The sequence below is a fragment of the Lonchura striata genome, chromosome 4A (assembly GCF_050655825.1).
Source record: "Lonchura striata isolate lonStrDom1 chromosome 4A, ASM5065582v1, whole genome shotgun sequence".
Lineage (NCBI taxonomy): Eukaryota > Metazoa > Chordata > Aves > Passeriformes > Estrildidae > Lonchura > Lonchura striata.
This window is the reverse complement of record NC_140742.1, coordinates 4,715,937-4,736,632: the sequence shown is the minus strand read 5'-3', so window position 1 is coordinate 4,736,632 and position 20,696 is coordinate 4,715,937. Positions and strand designations below refer to the sequence as shown.

Below are 20,696 nucleotides of genomic sequence, written 5' to 3'. Positions count from 1 at the left end.
TTGAACAGTCACACAGGACAGGTGAGAAGAATATCTCCAACCACTATTAACAAATCTCTCTTGGTGTTTTTTTAATCTGTTTTCCTGTTCCCTTCCCTTCTGTTCCTACACCCAGTCTCTCCTGAGATACCAGTTCAATTTTTTTGCATTACAAGCCCATTAACCCCTCAAAGAAATGGGTTCATCCATCTGATGCTAATGAAAATTTTTGGATCACACACTAGGGCCAGAACTGATCCATCAGGTTTGAAAAAGACACTAATGGTTATTTTCATGTCAATTGTCACAGAATAAGACAAATAACAAAAATCTTCCTCCAGCTGTGCCAGTCCCCCAAGCGCACTCCAGCTCCTAGGACTGTGGGTGGTCACCACCAAAATGTACCAAAAGATTATGGTGGGTACAGAGAGTGTAAGGAGCTGGGGTGAGAAAAACATTCCCCCTCAAGGTGATGTGGCACGTTTATCACCTTGAACACACAGCAAACTCCTGGAGGAAGCAAAATTAATAATAAAAAATTTCCCTTCATCAAGTGAGACCCAACAAAGCCAACTTGAAACAAGTCCTGCCAGAGTTGAATATTTTGGAGCCCCCCAGAACGTTCCTTTTGCTGCTCTACCACCCAAAGCACAGCCCTGTTCTGCCATTCTGCTCTGCTCTGACAAGCTGGTGAACCACAGCCCGTTTCCTCTCACCCACCAAAGAGCACCATTGTGCTGCAGGTCTTTGAGGAATCTGCTGCTCACTCTGACATAAGGGAGTAAGTTTTGTTTCATGTTTCCCTCATTCTGGGCATTCATCTTCAAAGTGTTTCAAACACAACCGGGGAGCCTCAGAAGCCTATCAGGGGCAATTCAAAGAGCTTTGCACAGAGCAGGAGGGGGCTCCTGTTCAAAGCTGCAGCTTTGCATCCGCCAGAGAGGAGCAGATTCAAACCCAAAGAGGTCACTTCACCTACCTGTAGTGGGATCTCATATTCAGAAGACTCTGAGGGAAAATAAGGGATATTTAGGCAGTGTGATAACTGAAGCCCTCGAGGCGATGCTCTTTCTCTCTCCCTCACACACAGAGCAATGTCTCCTTTAGAGAAAACCTCCAAACTCTGGGAGACATAAAACTTACTCACGGATTAGCTCCAGCTGTTAGATCCTCCTGGTTTCTGCACAAAACTTTCCAACGAGCTGGACCACCACAGGCCCCTGTTCCTGTGCCTGAAACAAGGAAACTACAATAAACACTTGCTCAATACAGCATGGAGTAGCAAAAACCACTGATTTCTTTCAATTACTCAATTTAATGCAATAGAGAGGGAATATTTTGCTTGGTTCAGAAGTTACCATGATCAGAGCTGGAAGCCCCTGCATAACATAAGGGCTCTGCTTGGATGGGCACTGTCTAAACACAGAATAATTCAGAGCTGCTGGCCTCAGAATTTATCATTTTCACAAGAAACCCAGAAAAGAAGAAAATATTGTTGTCTGAAATTTATACGCAGAGACCTGAGACAAGAGAAGATGCAGGTTCAGGTAGAGATGTTTAATATCATTAATAAGGGTAAGAAAAATCAGAAAAGGATTAAGAGAAAGAGAAGCATAATGGTTTTATGGATTATATGCAGAGTCTTTGCATCAGGCACTTGGTATTTTTAAAAACAATTTTGATTAAATCACTGTAACACCTGATTTTATGAGATGTAGCAGCTCTGCATCTGCAAAGGAATCTCCTGTTTGCTACTGGGAGAAGGCAGTGCCATCACTGGGATTTAACCCCACTGTCCTGGGTTAGCAGGGTCTCTCCCTGCTCCCACTGCCAACACACACCTGATGTGGCCACATCCTCCTCTTCCAACATCCACACCACAGCCACAAATGCCACCTCTGCACAGTTTCTCCCACCTGTAACAGTTCTCCAGTTTTTGTTGTCTCCAAGGACCTTTTTCCCCCTTTTTTAAATACTATGCTAAAATGCACATCATCCTGCACTGCTTTCTCAGCCTCCTCTTCTTCACACAGTATTTTTATTAAAAGCTGTAAAGACTTAGGGACAGCCTGTGCCTGAATGGCACTTCACAGATACACTTGCATTACTCCCCACACCAAATTTTTCTTTTTTATTAGTAGTCTCTGGTTTTGTTTTGTTTTAACCTCAATTTCAACATCCCCTCCATTGCCATGCCTCATTTTGCTGCAGTGCTGACTGTGGTGTTTCAGGTTCACTGTGCTCCCTCCACGTTTGGGTTATAACAGCAGGCCAAGATGGATCATAAACTTTATGTCTGATTCTGCTTCTCACGTAACATTTGTGGGGTTTTTCACATTTTTCTACTTACAAATGCATTATTCATTTAGAGCATCTGATCAAGTATTCTGGGTTCTGTGAGACAAGGCTAAAATTTAATTGAACTGCCAAATTATTCTTGTGCTGTGCATAGCCAGGTACAGCCCAGTTTGGACAAGGCATCTCTCCAGAAGAGCTGAGCATTTTGAGGCCCTTTCTCACTGTAAGGAACACACTCTGTGCTCAAATCTGCTCTCAGAGGGTTTTCTAGCCTGCTTTTGCACCGTGTTCCCCTTTGTCCATGTTTTATCCTCACTCCCATTGCTCTTGTGCTGACCTCACCTGGAGCAAGGAGGCTGCAAGATCTCCATGGCTCTTTGCTGAAAGAGCAATTGATTTATGCCCTGAATGTTTCCCAGGTTGTAAAACAGCAAAAAAGGTACAAATGAAGAACCTCACACTATTTTTCTTCCTGCTGTGTGCAATCGAGCCAGAGAGTCTCCCTTACTCCCAAAGAAACTGCAAATTACCTCAGCATACCTGAGCCACCAGCAGCAGCGTGACATTGGGAATATTTTCCCCCACTTGTTCTCCTGCTGAGCTCCTCCACAGGTCTGGGATGCTGCCTGCTTCCACAGTGCCTGGTTGGAAACAAAAATCCTGCATGTGAATGAAGCACTAAACATTTGCCACCAAAATATGTGAATAATTTTTAAAGAACTTCACATTCCTTCAGACATTGTGGAGTTGACCCCATCTATCTGTGGAGTCTGAAAGGGAAATAGATTTAACACAGCCAAGAAATAATCACGGAAAGCATTTTGGATTCAGCCAAGGATGAAGTAAGGCAGTCTATTTTCTTCAAAGCAAGCTGAGGCCACTGCTCACTACATTCAAATACATCAATTACACAGAGCTTTAATGGAAAAGGATTAAAAAGTACAAAGGTAAAACAAACAGCATCACTGCAGTGTCCAGGAGGATGAAACAGCTTCCTTCTGTGGTGGGTATGATTACAGAATTGCTAAAAAGAGAAAGGGAGGAGAAATGGAAAAAGGTTTTGTGTACCTTGAGCAGAATTGCTGTGACAGTGACGAGCCCAGGCCACTGCAGCATGTGCACTGTGGAATTCAGTCCCTATGGCCCCAGTCTCACTGCCAGTGCTCAGATATGAACTCCAGTTCTGTATTTCCTCTTTTCTAGCCAGGGAAGTATATTATTTCATCAGTGCAAAGCTTTAGAAATGGTTGTTTTTCCTTAAATCTCCTCAAATGGTGTCTGTGCTGTCCCAGGTCATTGCAAACTGTTTCCTCCAACTACTTCTATCCACATTCTCATTTCCAAGACCTGTGCCATTCAGCTCCATCTTCCTTAAAAGTTTGGTATTGAGTTTTTCATATGCCTAATTTGGGCTTAATTTGAGCCTGGGGTAAATCGTTACAACTCAGATGGAGTCAATAGGAGCACAGTGACTTACATCAGCTTTGTGTCAGTAAATACTGACAAGATTGATCCCAAACTTTTTCAGAACAAAAGATTTCTGAAGATGGATTAAACAACATAAATGCTGAGCTGTTTTGCTAGACTGCAAATGGCATAACACAAGCTTTGTGTGACATCTCTGAATTATCCCGTCGTGGTAATGTTGACATTACATGGTATTGACTCACGGAAGAAGCTTAAATACCCTTTTAAGTTTTCAAGACTCTTTGACAAAGCACTATTTCATTAACAAAATGTTAATGGAATCCAAGAAACCTCCAGAAGAGCCTGCTGGCTGGCCAGGGGATGTGGCAGCACAGAGCAAAGCAATCCTGATTTTTAGACAAAGGAAAGGAAGCCTTTCATGCAGGGCACTCTGTGGTTGAGGGAGGAGGACCTGAGGGCACTTCCACAGCCCTTCACTGAAGGACTACCACACCTTCTGCTGGAGAAGGTCAAAATAGCACAAATTAGGAAATGCATCACACAGAGTGAGCTGGCAAAAGACAGCAGACAGCAGGGTTGGCATCAGCTTGGAGAAAAAGCTTCTTTCTGGAGAAAGGAGAAAGGTCTGGAGAACATTGCCAGGGGGTCGCCTGCTCTGGGGTCACCTCTGGGCACGGGACATTTATGTGCCCACAGCTGAAACTGCTGGCTCTAAGGGTCCTGCCAATCACAGAACCTATTATGTTGGAAAGGGCCTCTAAGACCATCAAGTCCATCTGTTAATGACACAGTGGCTCTCAAATAACTACAGGGTTTATATTTTATGGATTTATTATGCTCAGGACAGAGCCATGCTCCCAACACTGACCTCCATAGAGAAACTCTTTGTAAGTCAAAGAAAACATAACAGACCTTCTAAAGAGTGAAGTTTTCCCCCACACTGAGTACTCAGATTTTCAAACTTGAACTTTTCCACCCTTTTTTAGGTCTGGATTTGCTTTATGTAATAAGGCAACTCATTATCCAAAAAGATTGGAAGGGGTGGGCAGAGAAACACTAAATCTCTGTCCACTTGATAGCATTTTGCACACCAGCAGCACATTTCCTCCCAATAGTTCATTTTTTCTGCTCTATGGACTCACATAAAGCAACAAGTGCAAGAGAATAATGTAAAAAAAAAAAATAAAAATTAAAAGTTCAGTGCATAAATGCAACACTTGACTGAGGCACTCAAGGGCCACCTTGCTGCCTGAAACCACTTCTTTTTAATTGTCTACATTTCAAGTTGATAAAATTCACAGTAGTAAAGATAACTTTGCCTGACTTCCAGTAGAAGCCATGATGAGGAGTTGATGGGAAGGGGGGGAGGCCTGGGAGATGTTTGTGTGCATTTGTGCAACACATTAAAAATAAAGAAATAAACAAAGAAAGAATCACACAGAAATAATCACACAAAAATCACACAGACTCTGCACTCTGTTCTAGTAGCTGGATTAAGGGGGAAGCAACCCAGGTGTTAATGAGGGGGGAGCCTCATGGCACTGCACTCCACTCCTGTCAGCTCCAGCACGGACCAGGGATTAAAAAGGAAGATAAAGATGCTCTGATACCTCTGAATGATGGACAAAAGGCTGGTTGAAAACAGGCATTTTGGGGCAATAGCAAAAGCTGTTTCCCCAACCCCTACATAACCAAGTGTGTGAAGTGATGCTGATGGTTCCTCCTGTCCCCAGGGTAATGCTCCCCTCACAGCACCTCCCCCTCGTGGGTTTGTTGGTTTGAATTCAAGGCAAATGACCTGTGCCTTGAGGGGTGAACAACCACAACATCAGCCCCAACAAGAAGACAAAAACTCCTACAGCAAGGGAGGAAAGATTTTGTGCCAGGAGATGATTTGTTTTTCCAAGTGCCTTGCTGCTCTCCAAAGGAGAGGAGGAAAGCTGCACTGTCTGGGGGCTGCTTGGCTGCCCTGCACAGAAGCCAAGGATCTGCAAGCCCTCTGCCCAGGGCATTTGCTCCAGCACAAGGCAATCCCACCTCTCCATTCACCACCAAAACACAAGAGAAAAATACCCAGAGCACACCTCTGGCAGGCAAACCAGCTCCCAAAATCCTCCAGCTAAGAGAGTTTCCTCAAATAATTGATGTAACTAAATTGGGAATCAAAGATTGAGGCTCTTTCAAGGATAACCAAATAAAGCCCTGGATGGCTGTTTTGGTGATAATGGCCACGCCAGAGCTCAGCCTCTGCACAGGATGAGCACAGCCCATGAGCAGAGGAGCCAGGTGAGCTTTCAAGGCTCCATATTCCCAGCAGTGTGGAAATTCAGTAACTTAGTAAAAGAGAAAGGGAGAACACCCAGAGCATTCCTCAAAGTTAGCTTGGATAATACTGTAGGTTTCAGTATAAAATAATCTAAAGGACTTTCAGGAAAATTAAAATGTAAGGGAATTCAAGTGAGAAAGACATTTTGATCTTGACTGCAAAGTGTGGCACTTGCTCAAGGACACTGAACTTTGTGATCTCTCTGGGGTCACGAATTTTCCACATGAATTAACAGACGTCCTTTGAGCCACAGAGACCGAGCAGGATTTTTATCCCAGCTGAAGATCTGCCCCACGATGTTCACATCCCATTGCCAGGAAAGCATCTCCCACCCTCCAGATAGCCTTGGTCAGAGCCCTCTGTGAATAAGCACTTTATAATGTGAGACACTTGCAGTGCAGTGGGTCACTGGCAGCAGGGTTGAGAAAAGGACATTCACATCTGAAGTCACAAATCTCCACAGTCAACGCTGAAAAAATCAGCTCTGTCTCAAAGGCTCTTACAGACCTAAGGGACTCAACATGCTCACAGAATAATACATTGCTGCAGTGTGTTAGCAAAGGTTAGGGAAAGCTGGAGACCCTCAGGTTTTGGAAATCAATCTGTGCACGGCACAAAAGTTTTTCTTTTTAAACCTGAGACAAAGGCAGGTTGTGTTTGTTGTACTCTCAGAAAAACCTGTGATCAAAACCTCTCGCTCATCTGAACAGGACAAGAACACTCAGAGGCACAAAGACAGCAGGAAGGCAGCAGTTCTGCAGAAGGGGCATTTTACTTCTAAAACTCCCCTGCATGTATGCCCCTGGTGGTTACACACATTTCTGCCCATTCTCTACACTTGCACTCATTATTTATTTTTAGCTGCCATGTTTAGCCACACCTGCTGTGACCATAAATTTTAAAAAAAGCATTTTAAAGACCCCTCCAAAGAGCAAACTCAACAACACTTACAATTGCACTAATATAAAATTCACTAGACACAACTGGCACCACACAGGAGGATTTTTCTTTCCCAGTCCTGGGATGGAGTTTAGTTGAGCAGAGCTGGATTTAACTGAGCTGAGCTGCTGCCCACCCTCCTTCCTGCTACTCAGGTGCTTCTCCCCAGTGGTTCCCCAAGGAAAACATTCATTCCTCCAGAAAGAAAACCCCTGTGTGGTACCAGGCACTGAGGTGAGAGGGTATTTACTCTCTCTGCAGGATAATTCTAGGATTCAGCCCTTTTTTTTAAATCTCTGGATGGATCTTTAAATCAAAAATTAAATAAGTGAGAAAAGCTTTACAAAAACTGATAATCCCAGCCCAGACATCTTCCAATCATAAATAATTGTCGTTCTTAGCATAATATGCAACCTTCAATATACTGTTGTTTCAGGCACTTTTAGGTACCCTATAGAAATGACTTTATGCTGCCATTATTCCTAAAAAACTTCAGATGGCTTTGGATCCATCATCATTCATCATGTCAGCCCCTCTACGGGTAGTTACACACACTTTGTCTGCTCGGGTTTATCTAATAGCCAGCCTTGGGTTTTATTAATTTCCACTGCTTTGCAGAAACTACAGAGCTCCTACGCTCTTTTATAAATTATCTCTGAACTTGTAATCATTTTCCATGAAAACCCAGCAGTGCTTTAAAGCTACTTCAGCTCTTCCAGGGCTGCTACTTCCTTAAGAAGGGCATCCCAAATGCTTGATGTGGTTTGGATTTCCCTGCTCTTTGTTTGCTGGGATTTAAACTTGAGGAAAAGCAGTTTTTGGGTGCTGCTGAAAAATGGATTCCCAAGGGCAAAAACCTGATTTGTGTGGTGTGAGCATTCATCTTGAGTGTTCAGCAGCCTGAGCTGAGCTCAAACCTTTTACTTGTCAATTTTGCATCTGTGGGATTAGGGAGCATCCCTATGGAAGCAGAGAAAATCTGGATTTCCCCTGGCATGATTACCTGGCCCAGAGAAGCTGTGGCTGCCCCTGGATCCCTGGAAATGTCCAAGGCTGGGTTGGACAGGGCTTGGAGCAACCTGGGGTAGCAAAAGGTCCCTGCCCATGGATGATCTTTGAGGTCCCTTTCAACCCAAACCATCCTATTATAGTTCTGTGACTGAGGAAATAAATTCATTTATTGTGTACTATTGATCTATATATGAAGATATACAAAATATCTTCTTATGTATGAGACATAAATCACATTTTAGATACCCAGGTGTAAGCACAGAGATGTGTTACTTCTCTACAATTTTAGTTTCTGTAATTTCAGTCGAAATCCCCTCAGTTCACTGCCAAACCCATAACTGTGAATTTAACAGTTCTGCTGCAGAGAATGAAAAGGAAAACAGAACAAATATTTCATGTGTGCATACATATGTGTGTATATATATATCTATATTCAGAATATTGTCTATCTTTCCTCTAGAATGTTACTTTATCCTGGTTTATGGAGGATTTCTCTGCTCCTCAGTGAGTTTTTGCTCTATGAAAGCTGTGTAAGAGGCAGTGTAGGTCAGGGCAAGGCTGGTGCAGGAAGGAAGGATGCCATGGCACCCAGAGTCCTGCCCATGGGCACAGCCACGGCCTTGAGGCCACACAGGCCCCGTGTGGCTTCCACAGCATCAGTCCCACCAGCCAAGGCTCCAAAGAAACAGCTCCTGCTCAGCATGGAGACCCCACTGGGGTGGCCTGGGCTCTCCTGGAGCATGTCCATCCCTTGGGAGCCTCTGCTGGAGCTCCTCCCTGCCCCGGCAGCTCCGTGGGCACGGAGAATCCCAGAGGTGCTTCCCATCTTCAAACGCTTCCCTTTGGAGCACTCCAGCCACCTGTTCAGCACAGCAAAACATCCAACCCATTTAATGAGGCTTCTGGTAAAAGCATCCCTTTGAAGTCCCCCAGACCATGACAGCAATTAACTCCAGAGCCATCCTCGTTTCTGTTGTTTTACCTCAGATCATTCAAGATCAACAACATCACCGAGGGTGCAAATTATTTCCCTGCAGAATTGGTGAGGGAATGTCTCACATCCAGAGGTTCCAGTCAGCTGCCAGAGTGACCTGACTGCAATCACAGCCACAACGTGGGGGTCCTCCAGCATCCCTGGGCTCGTCCAGGATTTTTAATAATGTCCCTCGTGCAGACTGAAGCCTGTGAGGAAATTCATTCTGCTAAGACTGCTGGCATTTAGGGATCAATCTGCTGTAGGTACAGAGAGGGCAGGTAAGGATGGCATCACAGGACAGCAAAACACACAAATGGGATCATGAACTGTGGCACCTCTTAATAAAACTGTCCCCATGCACATCCCACTTCAGCATCATGTGTGCATATGGATATTCACAAGCTTTTCCCCAGATCTGCACAATGTGGATTATTTCCACATTTCAAATTGCTTATAACAATGCACATTAAAAGCAAGTATGACATCAAGTGGACTATAAATAATATAATTTTGAAAAGGAAAATTTCTAACTGAAATATGAGTTTCTCCACATTAGAAATGGGAGAAAGAATAAATGAGGAAGATCATGGGCAATAGATACACAACCAGAGGTCATTAGTCTAAAATTACCCTTGGAAGAAACTTCTTCAGGGTTTTCTGTTTACTTTATTTCTGTTTCCCTTTTTTTTTTTTTTATTTTATTTGCTTTGGGTTCTGTTTTTAAAGCGAGCAAGAATAAGGATAAAAGGAAAGTAATTCCCCACTAAAGGGCCTCCTACGGCTGGAGAGGGAAGACCTGCTGGCTGCAGGAACCTCTGCCAGGGGAGGGGACACAGCCCCCAAACGGGGTTCCAGGCAATGATCCTCCCCAGTGGCAACAGGGATATCACAGGGAAAAGTGCAGAGCATCCAAATCCTTCCCCTGCTCTGTGTCTGTGGCACCCCTCATGCCCTGATCCTGGCCAAGGCCGTGTTTCCAACCAGGACACGCCACTCCCCGGTTAAAAGGGCAGGAGAAATGGTCACAACCTGGAATTCTGTGAGAAATCCCAGTATTTTCCTCCGTGAGGAAGATTAAATATTTCTTAAAAGATCTCTGAAAAGGTTCCTAAAGTGATTCCGGCGAAGTTGAATTTGGGAAAGCATTTTATGGAAATGTTCCATTTTAATGAGGTGCAGTGGGAGGTTGAAAATGTTCCAGTTGCCCAATTGGAACAAAATATAAGGCAAAGCATTGGGAAACGGGAAAATAACACTATAAACAAATAAACAAAAATTACAAGAAGCCTGAACATGCTAAAATATTACAGCATCATCAAAACTAAACACCTCAACATTACACCAACAGAGATGAAAGTCAAATGGTGTATTGGAACACATTTCCTCTCAGAAATCATTGTAATCAATAAAATTCCAATAGGAAATGTCTTTTTTTATTCAGACTGGGGTTTGGACTCTGAGCTCTTGGAGCAGGTTTTGAATCCTTTTCTGCTGCCATCCCCACCTCCTTTGCAAAGGTGATGCAGGAGAATAGAACTGGTACTCATTCTTACTGAAGAAAACCCATGTTTTCTATAAAATTGGTGCTCTTGGCTGATTTCTCAGCAAAAATGCTTGAAGGAGAGGTAAAGCAAAGCTATTGTTACCCAGACTTTTTTCCTGTAAGGACCCATCCTACAGTGCATTTACTGGTATGCTCTGAAATACCATAAATCATTCTGACAACGTGATACTTGTCAAAATAAAGGCATAAAATACATCTTGGAATAAAATCTCCTCAATCATATTTATTTGTTTGCTCGCTGGTGCCATTTGGCTTTTCTCAGTGGGTTTCCCAGTCGTTAGGGGGAATTAGTGAGATTCTGCTGGAAAAACAGCCCCATGTGCATATTCACACGCTGAATTTCTGCATCCAGCTCTGTGCACTCATTCAAGAGAACTAAAAATAAAGCTTTCAAAGGACACTTCAGCTTTCTTGCTGTATTTTTTTTCCCCCTTTTCCAGCTTTTCCCCCATCCCCCTCACCAAATATTCCACTAATGCTCAACGGTGGCGTGGTTTAAGGGAGTCCTGTATGGAAAGCTCCTTCAGCTGCTTAGCCCAACAGCATAAATTTGATCTCGTAATTAGTATTCAGCTCAGCATCTTGGATAGAAACCAATGTTACAGCCAAGAGGTGGTTTAAATCACATAAATCATAGATCAATGACAGAACTCTAAGCACTGGATAGATTACAAAAGTAAGCTTTAGTTAAAAATAGATTAACCATTTCCCTGCAGGAATTCCTTCAAAAAAGCCCTGAATATAAAACAAATAAAATTAAATCTGATAATTTTTTTTCCTAATGTATGCATATACTAGATGAATTGTTCTTTCCCCTGACAGTTACACACTGATTAAAGAAATGTGTTAACATGCTATTTCAATGGAAAATATTGTAAATTGTGAGGACTTTAATTTTTTTAATGATCCCTTAATAGCCAAAAAGTACATCCCAGTAATATTGTGTACAGCCAGGCTTATAGAACATATCCCAGCAGCTAACATATACTTCTTCAGCTGCTGGCTTTATAAAAAGGGCAGAAATCTTTCCCAAGCCAAGAAAAATGTTTTTAAGGAGTGTTTTTAAAGTATTTTGTGTTGCAAATTGAACCAAGGAAGCACCCAGTCATAGGAAACATCACAAACCATCAGCTGTCCTGGTTAAATGCTCATAGGGGTTCTCAGCATCTTGGAGGATCGTGCCCAAGATCACCGAATTTTCAAAAGTTAATGGGAAGAGGAAATATGAGTCTGAATCTCTTGACTAAGAAATGCAGGAGGATTTGGCTTCTGCAAGGTGATTCTGCCAGTGTAAACACCAGACTGAGGTGCTGCAGGATGGAAAGTGTCACCCAGGAATCTGCCCTGCAACCTGGAAACTGCAGCTATAAATTAAAAGTGTGCTCCTGCCCCTGTACAGTGCTCTGTGTTTGCCTCCCATCGGGTCACACATTATTCAAAAGAACAAATAAATAAAGAAAGAAGAAACAGTTGAAAAGAAAAAGACTTTGCAGCATCTGAAGGACAATTTGCATGCCTGTTTTGTTGGTTGCAGAATTGAAAGCCAGGGATGCCTCAGCAGCACCTCAGCCATTCCTCAGGCCAGGGAATTGCAGAATTCCAGGCACAGGTCTGGAATAACACCCTCAGGTTCCTCCTGGTGACCAGCACAGGGAAAGAGCCTGGAAAATTCCCATGGCAGCTCCAGCCACATCGGAGAGGAAAAGCAGCCTGAGCATCCTCACCAGCCCTGCCACCTTCTGTGCCCTTTTCCAGGCTGGAAATGCAGCTTCAAATCAGTAAATAAACAAAGGGAGAGAAGCCCAGCATTTCCTACCCCTGGACTAATAAATTATGATCGAATGGAGAACAGAAAATACAGAAATTCACCCCAATAAAAAGTTGCACAATTCTTCAACCACTAAATAACTTTTATAGCCATGATATAGTGAAGCCAAACTTCCTAATCACTGATACCTGGCTGTATATTTAACTTCCTACAGATGACAAAAATGTGAATGTAATTGGTGTTGTCACAGCTTGAATTTTAAAAAAATAAGTAATACTGCGTTTATAGACATTAACATTTGTTTTCAAATACTCCAGCTCCTTCAAAAAGAACATTTTTAAACTTTGAGTGCTTTATGGAAATGACTACTTTCAATTTCCAAGGATATTTTTTCAGCGTAAGAAGAAATAATAAAGCTAGCTGCTCAATGGTTATTTGAGGAACAACATTCAGATTTCAAAACTGGCTCCCTGTGTGATAGAAGACTGCAATATATGCAATCAAGACAGAGATTCAAACAATAATAACTAGCAGAGGCTCCAGGGCATTGCAGAACGTGTCATTTACTTCAGCCCCGTTCCTTTAAACATCAGTCCTACGAGTAGTTCAGTGGAAAATAGATGGGCTGCTCTTATAAGTATAGACTATTCATACAGGGAAGTTTTCAAAGGCTCTGCCTTTTCCAAAGTGCTGAAAAATGCATATGAAGTTTAGTAAAACTAAAGAAGAGAAAAGAAAAAAAAGAAGAGGGAAAAAAAGGATCTCTTGTAATACGCCAAATTGTCGGAGAGATGTCAGGGTTAATTTTTAAAGGCACATTTCCCTCCAGCAACAATTCTCTTTAATTATTTCAATGTGAAACACATTATCAGACATGTTCCTTGCCTGTTCTCAGCTTGCTGACACAAGATAGGTACAAGATGTTCCCTCTCCTCCGCCGATGCTCACACACGGTGCTGGGCACTCTGGGGCTGCCTGGAGGGAGCGTGGGGCTGCACCTCCAGCCTCCAGCCCCTTCTCCCAAACCCCTGGGACCACCTCCCCACAGCCACGGCACCAAAAGAGGGAAGGAGAAAGTTGAGGAGAAGTCACAGGACTTCAGAGTGTGGCCCTGGACACATGCACCAGGACCAAGAGCAGCACAAAGCTTCAGCCACAGCAGCTTCAGAGTTATCAGGTAACTATAACACACAGGCCAGCCTTCCAGCAGGTTTAGATGGGTATTTAGGCATATTTGGGTTTTTTTTTCCTTTAGTTTCATGTTTAATATCATGTAGAATAGACAACAGGTCTGGCAAATCCCAGGGAGGGAGTTGTAGGCTCAGAGTAGCACGAGATGCTGCAGGACACTGTCCTGTTGGATTCTTCTCCAGGAATTTATGAGAAACACTTTATGTTCCTCCCAAGTGGGAAAGGACACTGCTCAGAGACCCAAAATAAAATATCAGCTCAAAATCACGAGGGACAGTGGTTTCAAATTTAGACATGGAGAAGGAACCTTGATCTAACTCATCGGCTCGGTGTCGCACGGCAGCGTGGTTGGCCAAATATTCCAGCTGGGAAAGGGGACTTCTGTTTTCCCACATCATTTCAGGCTTGAGAGATATGTATTTAAGGTTCTTAAATATGCCAGAATCACATCAATCTATTCAACCCTTGTTCTGGTGCAAGGCAAGCCTAATCCTTTTCTTGGGAGGGAAGAGGCTTCAGACCAACTCTACCAGATCGCTGCAATCTAACGGCCTTTTTTTTATCCCAGCTCCAGTAAAACTCACTATAGAGCCAGTCGTGAGATTAAAAGCTTTTTTAAGTTGCTATCTTGGGAAATTTCTTTCAAGGAAATTACTACAAAGCCTTGTTTTAGTGTGTTCCCCTACTGTGAGTCCTACTGTGTTTTTTTAATAAGGAAAGCCATCCATCCATAGAGGTGTATCCTGTTCTCCATGCTTGAGTGTCTAACAGCAGGCACATACAGTAGACACTCTGATGTTTTGCCTCTTTAATTTTCACTCCATAATGTTGGTGCCTGGCTCTCCTGACTGCACCTTTCAGAGCAGTTTAATTACGGGCATGCACAGAATTTCGAGAGGGGATCTTCAGTGATAATATTCAGATGTTAGGGACAAGTTTATTACAGAAAGATATCCAGATGAGTTGGTGTTTTTTTTAACCATAAAATAAAATCCTTCTATGCACTTATCACGGGATGGAAAGTGAGATAATATTGCCAAGGGAAAAAAAAATAAAAATACTTCAAGGCTAAACCAGAAAAGACTATGGAGATGCTTCATTTAGTCTTTAAAAGATGCTTCATATGGAGATGCTTCATACAGATATAGAGATGCTTCATATAGATATAGAGATGCTTCATTTTAGTGTTTAAGGAGACAACCTTATGCTAAATATGAAAGTATGGCAGATCCATCACCGAGCTTTCAAGCGACCAGGACACAGCCATAGGTTTCCACACTTAAATTCCCAACCAAATGGAAATAGCTCATGCCACTGAATTTATTAGCCCAAGGATTTTACCCCTGATTTTGATGAATTTTTTTAATTGAGCCAAGCAGCTCCCTGATAAAAGGTTACTGTAGCACTCAGATATCAGGCTTGGAATGTGTTTTTATAATAACAGGCCAGGTACAGGGTTATAAATGAGCCCTGCTCCATTGACTCCAGACAGGGTTTGAAAATTGATTCAACGGAGCGCCATCAGTCCTCACCAGCTGAGTATCTGTCCCTCTAATCACAACTAAAAAGATTTCCCGAGTCAATTAAGGGCTTGAAGCCTTTACTGGCTCACACCAAATCCCTGCTAACAATGCCTTCATTTAAAAGCTCACACACGGAGCACACGCTCTGCCTGGTGCCATGGGTGCTGCTGGAGATTGAAATCCCCGCTCATCCCAAGGCTCACGTGGGCCAGCATCACACCTGGCTGTCCCCAGCCCTGCCACCTTCCTCGGGTGTCTGACACAGAAATTAGCACATTCGTTATCTTCCCAAGGGGAGGGAGCACCAGCCTCACCGAGCAAACGTGTACCTTTGCTGCCAGAGTGGGAGTACTTTAATTTCCAAATTACACCCATAAATAAATCAAGCCGCAGAAGCTGATAAATGAAAGATTATGAAAATAGTAATATCCCGCAAAATCTTGAAAGGCGTCATAATTCCTCAAACAATTATCTTCTGTCATATTTGCGAGTAGCCCGTGTAGTTCAAGAACAGAAAATACAAATGTGCTCCTTTAAAATTCATGAAACCACTCATTCTGTCATAAAAGCAGGCATCTTTCATGGCTACTTATTTCACACAGTCTCATAACTAATACTGACAGATACTTGGAATGCAAAAAAAAAAAAAATAGAGCGCTGGACAAAGAGCTCGAGCTGCTCAATTCTTACATTTTTATGCTTGAAATGGAAAATAAAATCATATATTATAGAGGGCTGCAGAATTTCTGGTATAATTAAATCAAAATTTGTAGATAAAAATGAGATTGTACAAAGACTGGTGGTGTAGTGCTCCCAGGATTGGGCTGTGCTGCATCCATGACAACAGGATGGAAGGTTGCTTTTAATACTATTATCTTACATACCCACAGCTGAATGCTAATGCAGCTATACTGAGGAAATCAAGTTTCAGATCTGTATCCACTGAACTTACATCCACCAGGCAGGGACTTTAAAAGCCAGGCGAGCACACAAAGACCAATATTATAGCTCTGTCAACTCCCCAAAGGTCACAGATTTCAAAAGGTATACACAAATATTAATTGTCAGGTAGTTCTGTGCCGAGGAGCAGAACTGAGGCAGAAATCAGGTTTTGTGGCCATAATTCCCTGCCAATTTCAGTTTATAAAATGGAGGTGCAGAAGGAAGCAGGGAAGATTAACTGGGATCACTTCATGTTCCTTGCGCTGACACTCGGTGACGTGTCCCTTGTGAACATTGTGTCAGGAAGGCTTTTCCCTCTTTTCCTCACTGAAGGAGACAGAAAATGTGGGAGAGCAGCTGGGCAGCCTCGTTTTCCAACACTTCTATTGACCCAACCTTTGGGCTGTGGGCTCCCCATCCCTGGGAGTGTCCAAGGTCAGGTTGGACAGGGCTTGGAGCACCCTGGGATAGTGGAAGGTGCCCATGGCAGGGGTGGAACTGGATGAATTTCAAGGCGCTTCAAACTCAAACCATTCCATGATTCCATCCTGGCTGGGGGACAGACAGAGCATCTTGTCCCTGCCTGCCCTGTCCCTGCACAAGGAGCCTTCTGCTCTCCCATGGAAATCTCCATATCTGCCCAAGCTCCTTCTTCAATCACCTCCAACTTCTCAATTAATCTTGTCCTGGTTTAGTAATATTTTGCTGTAAAATAATGTATTTACATTAAAGACATCTTTTTTTTTTGTTATAAAATCATAAAAACATTAAAAAATATTTATTTACTTGGGGGTAACAGGGGTTGTATTCCTAAAATTACAGAGCTCTGAGCTGTCCTGTGAAATCAGGGCATCCTTTCTCCTTGGTGCCAGCAAAACCAAAAGTGTTCTGTGAGTTCCCAGGTGAAGAAGTCCTCTCAAGACTTGTTCTACCAGAAGCAACCCCACAGCACTGATCCATCAGTGTTCCAAAGGGGAACACAGCCCCACCAACGCTGGAGCTTCCCTTCAGCACTCAGCTCATTTTCAGACACTTCACACTATTTTTCCTTCTCCAACTCCTTACACTTCCAGGTGGAGAACTCCAAATTAAATGAGCTACTGACCACTCTCCTAAAATAGGTTGTAACCTGTAATTATCCAAATCCTTCTTGATAAACCATTGGCTCACACCCTGAGCAATTCACTTTTAGATGCACTATGAAATTCTGATGCACTGCAGGAAATTCTGGATCTCTGGTGCTCTGGCTTTATCTCACACAGTCAAGCATGTGGACAAGTAAAAATACCCTTTTTATTTGTCTGAAAGCATCCTTACAGTTGCTGTACAGGAAATAGAGATGGCAAAATGAAAAATTTAAAAAGAAATCTTAAAAAAAGTGATAAAGTAAACTGAGGCAACTGAGATAAAATATTGAGAAGAGACACATGTGAAGCATTTGCAAGTCCATCAGGATTTTCAGATCAAGCTTATGGAGTGCAAATCCCTGCAGGAGTTCAGTTCCCATGGGGTTTTTTCTCTGTTTTTTTTTATTTTTCTCCACAAAATCATGGCTTCAGTGCGGGACCAAAAAGATGCTTCGTGTAAGAAAAGTAAAAAGCAGGAACAACGCTCACAGTGATGAAAGCTCTGGCCTGCAAGTGGCAGAATGTCAAAAAAGTTGTAGCATTTTATGGTACTGTAATTGAAAAAAGTATTAAGTTGTTAGTGGAAGTGTATTTAAGGGAAGCCCCACACGTGGATATAATAGAAAATTAATCCTCAGAGCTTAGAAAGTCCCTGAGGATGTAGAATCCATCATGAAGTTACCTCCTGTCCCAGATTTTCTTGTTGCTTGCCCCTGCTGACAACAGTTGTCTTTTCATTAGAGAATTTGATATCAATTTACTCAGACACCAGGGGCAAGAAAGGATTTCACTTTCTTCATCTGAAAGACACTGATGCACAGAATCAGGACTTGGAACGGATGCCAGAGTGAAATAGTGACACATCCTCTAAACCCATAACACAGGTGGCCTCAGCAAATGGTCCGAAGCCTCTCAGGGCTGCCCAGACAGCAGAAATCCCAAATTTCTGATGCTTTCAGGAGGGAGAACCTCCCTGATTGCAAAGATCTCCTTCCAGGCAGCTCCTGTTTCTAAACCAGCCCCACAGAGAAATGTCCTGGCTGCTGATGCTCTCCTCCAGAGCATCACAGGGTAATGGGCAAGGCTGGAGGCACCACTGCTCAGGCAAGGTCCTCCTGGAGCAGCTGGCACAGGGTGGAGCCCAGGTGCTCCTGGATTCCATCCTCCTGCAGCAGAGTGCAGGGAGTGGCTGCTCCCAGGGCATTTTCAGGGTAAAATCCCTCAGAACCAGCTTGTCTCTATTTTGAGCGTTAAATTAACTTCAGATGATACAATAAATGACCCCAGCAAGGGGGTCTACCTCCCCTAATCTGAAATTAGAGCTGGCTGCCCTCTGCTGCTCACTGATTCCAGAGCTGCAAGAGCCAATGGGACAGAGCACCAGGAGAAGTGATGAGCCAGCAGGTTATCGTGGAGATTATTCCCACCTAACTGAGCATCTGGTGAAAAAAGAGCTTTACCCCAAGCTCATTGTGAAACTCTCCCACTTGGAAATGTTTTCAAAGGCTTTGACTCCTTTATTTTTCAAACCTGGCTTGCATTGAGGATTTATCACAGAAATCTTCACGATAAAATGAGCTGCCTCAACAATAAAATTGCCATTCAATGACTGGTTCTGACCCCACAGGGGATCGGATTTGGGTGCTCAGTGAGAGCCCAGTGGCCTGGTGACAGCTCTGGAGGGGAACAGCCCTGTCTGAGATGTGGAGCTGCTCCCACTGTGCTTTCTTCTCCAATGGAAAACTGACTCTGCAACTGAAGAGACTTGCAGCAAGCAGAGCTTGTGCTTTGTTACAGCCAGGAGCAACCTAAATTGGACATCTTAAATTAAACAGCGGGAATTTTCTCCTGAACATCCCTGCATCTTGCTGGTGAAAGGGTAGAAAATGAAGGTGGAAAGCTGAGAGAACCAGAGACAAACCCTCTGTTTGCCAGCAGCCTCCAGGGCCTCTGTACTCAGCACATCCCTGACCTGCCCTGATCCCTCACACCCAGCACAGCCCTGCCAGGGTTTGGACTCAAACACGCTTCTAATAAGGCACAAAATCACATTATTTTTATCAAAAGGCTCAGGGATAAAACTGAGACAAGCAATTTATTCCAACAGAAACCAAGGCATCACCTGAGAATACTCGCATGGAAGGTTTCTCTCCAGAAACAGGGAGTGAAAGGAAATGCCAAGCCATCAGTGGTTGCTGTTCCTCCATCATATTTTATCATATTCCTTTGGTGCTCCAGTGAGGTTCCTCACCCTGAGCCCCCCTCTCAGGCTGGTAATTCAGCACTAGATGTTAAAACCAGCCTGAAAAACTGCAAGACACCGGGCAGAGCTTCCCCTCAGTTCAGCTGCTTCACTGCCCTCACCTCAACTTCAGCAGAGACTGAGCACCAGACCCCCACTTCTGCCCACAAACCCCACTTTCCACCCATGGGGAAAATATAAATACTCCTATTTTATCCCACAGTCACTTTACAACATGGCAAACACCCAAACCCATTAATCAGCTACATTCAGATCATAACTTCTTGTCCTCACAAGCAGCCCTGATCTACGGGCAGAAGAGGGAGTGATGGTCCCAGTAGCTGCAAAAATATGCTCAAACCAACTTGATCTTTGCAAGATTTGGATAATCTGGACATGCAGGGGTGTAATACACTGAATATTTTTATTGGATATTTTAAAAATAGAAATATGGACTGGCTATGGTTCCTTGGAATTTATTTCAGCAAAATTCTGAGGTCACGTTGTTTGTTAAAAAAAACCCAAAAACTTAGAATGGTTTCATTTGGAAGGGACATTAAAGCTCATCCAGTTTCAGCTCCCCTGCCATGGGCAGGGGCATCTTCCATTAGACCAGGTGGAAAAATCACATTCCCTCAGTCCAGGAGTGCTCCAGCTGTCAGCAGTTAATGCTGCCTTCAACTCAGGTGCTCAACTCTCATTTTAAAAGCTCTCTCTCACATTCTGCTCTTTTTCTTAAACACATATTTCTGTTTTGCCAAAGACACACCAAAATCCGTCTGGGTTTCTGTTAGCAGGACCGAGGTTTAGCCAGGCAGGGACTTAGAGGGGCAGCTCTGGCTGCTGGGGCTGAGGCTGAGCTGAAAAACGCCCTGCACAAACCTGGCACTGGCACTGCTAGAGCAGCACAAAACCCCAGTCAGACCCTGTGGACACACAAATCCCCGGGCTCCTCATCCCTCCGTGCCTGCAAAACCACACATTTGTTGCTGGGAGCTTCTGCAGCCCCAGCAGCAGAGTCCAACCTCTCCCCGTCCCTGGGAGCGAGCTCAGCCCAACCCCACCTGTGCTCAACAACTTCTGACACCGATTTCCCATTTTCCCCCAGTTTTTCCACCAATTTCCTGATGGGCTTTGCCTCAGCAGCGTTTGCAGGGCGGGCAGGGCTTTCCCTCCTCCTCCTCCTCCTCCTCCTCCTCGCTGGCAAAGAGCCCATCTGGCATCCATGTGGCAGCCCTTGCTAAGTGGGATCTGGAGGAAAAGTGCCACGTTCCCAGTGGCAATCCCAGCCACACCAGCACAGGGACACACAGGGAAATCACTTCCAGACTATTTCTTTTTTTTTTTTTTGTTTTTTTCCCAAAGTGTGGAGCATCTGCATA

General features: G+C 43.7%; 1 protein-coding gene across 29 annotated transcripts in view; it reads right to left on the bottom strand.

The window, feature by feature from the left end:
• LOC110477800 (uncharacterized) overlaps positions 1-20,696 on the bottom strand; it is an 85,388-nt gene that overhangs the window by 32,647 nt on the left and 32,045 nt on the right. For 17 of the 29 annotated variants that reach the window (XR_014952490.1, XR_014952495.1, XR_014952493.1 and 14 more), the window contains 2 exons: positions 2,818-2,918; positions 1,123-1,211 (listed from right to left, as the gene is read on the bottom strand). Coding sequence is in view for 6 of the 29 variants with exons in the window: in XM_085570961.1 (XP_085427087.1) it covers positions 1,127-1,211; positions 2,818-2,918 (186 nt within the window). In the remaining 23 variants the exon portion in view is untranslated. Of the gene's footprint in view, positions 1-1,122; positions 1,212-2,807; positions 2,919-20,696 lie in introns of all 29 variants that reach the window. The other 12 variants (XR_014952510.1, XM_085570961.1, XM_085570962.1 and 9 more) reach the window with 3 other exon arrangements.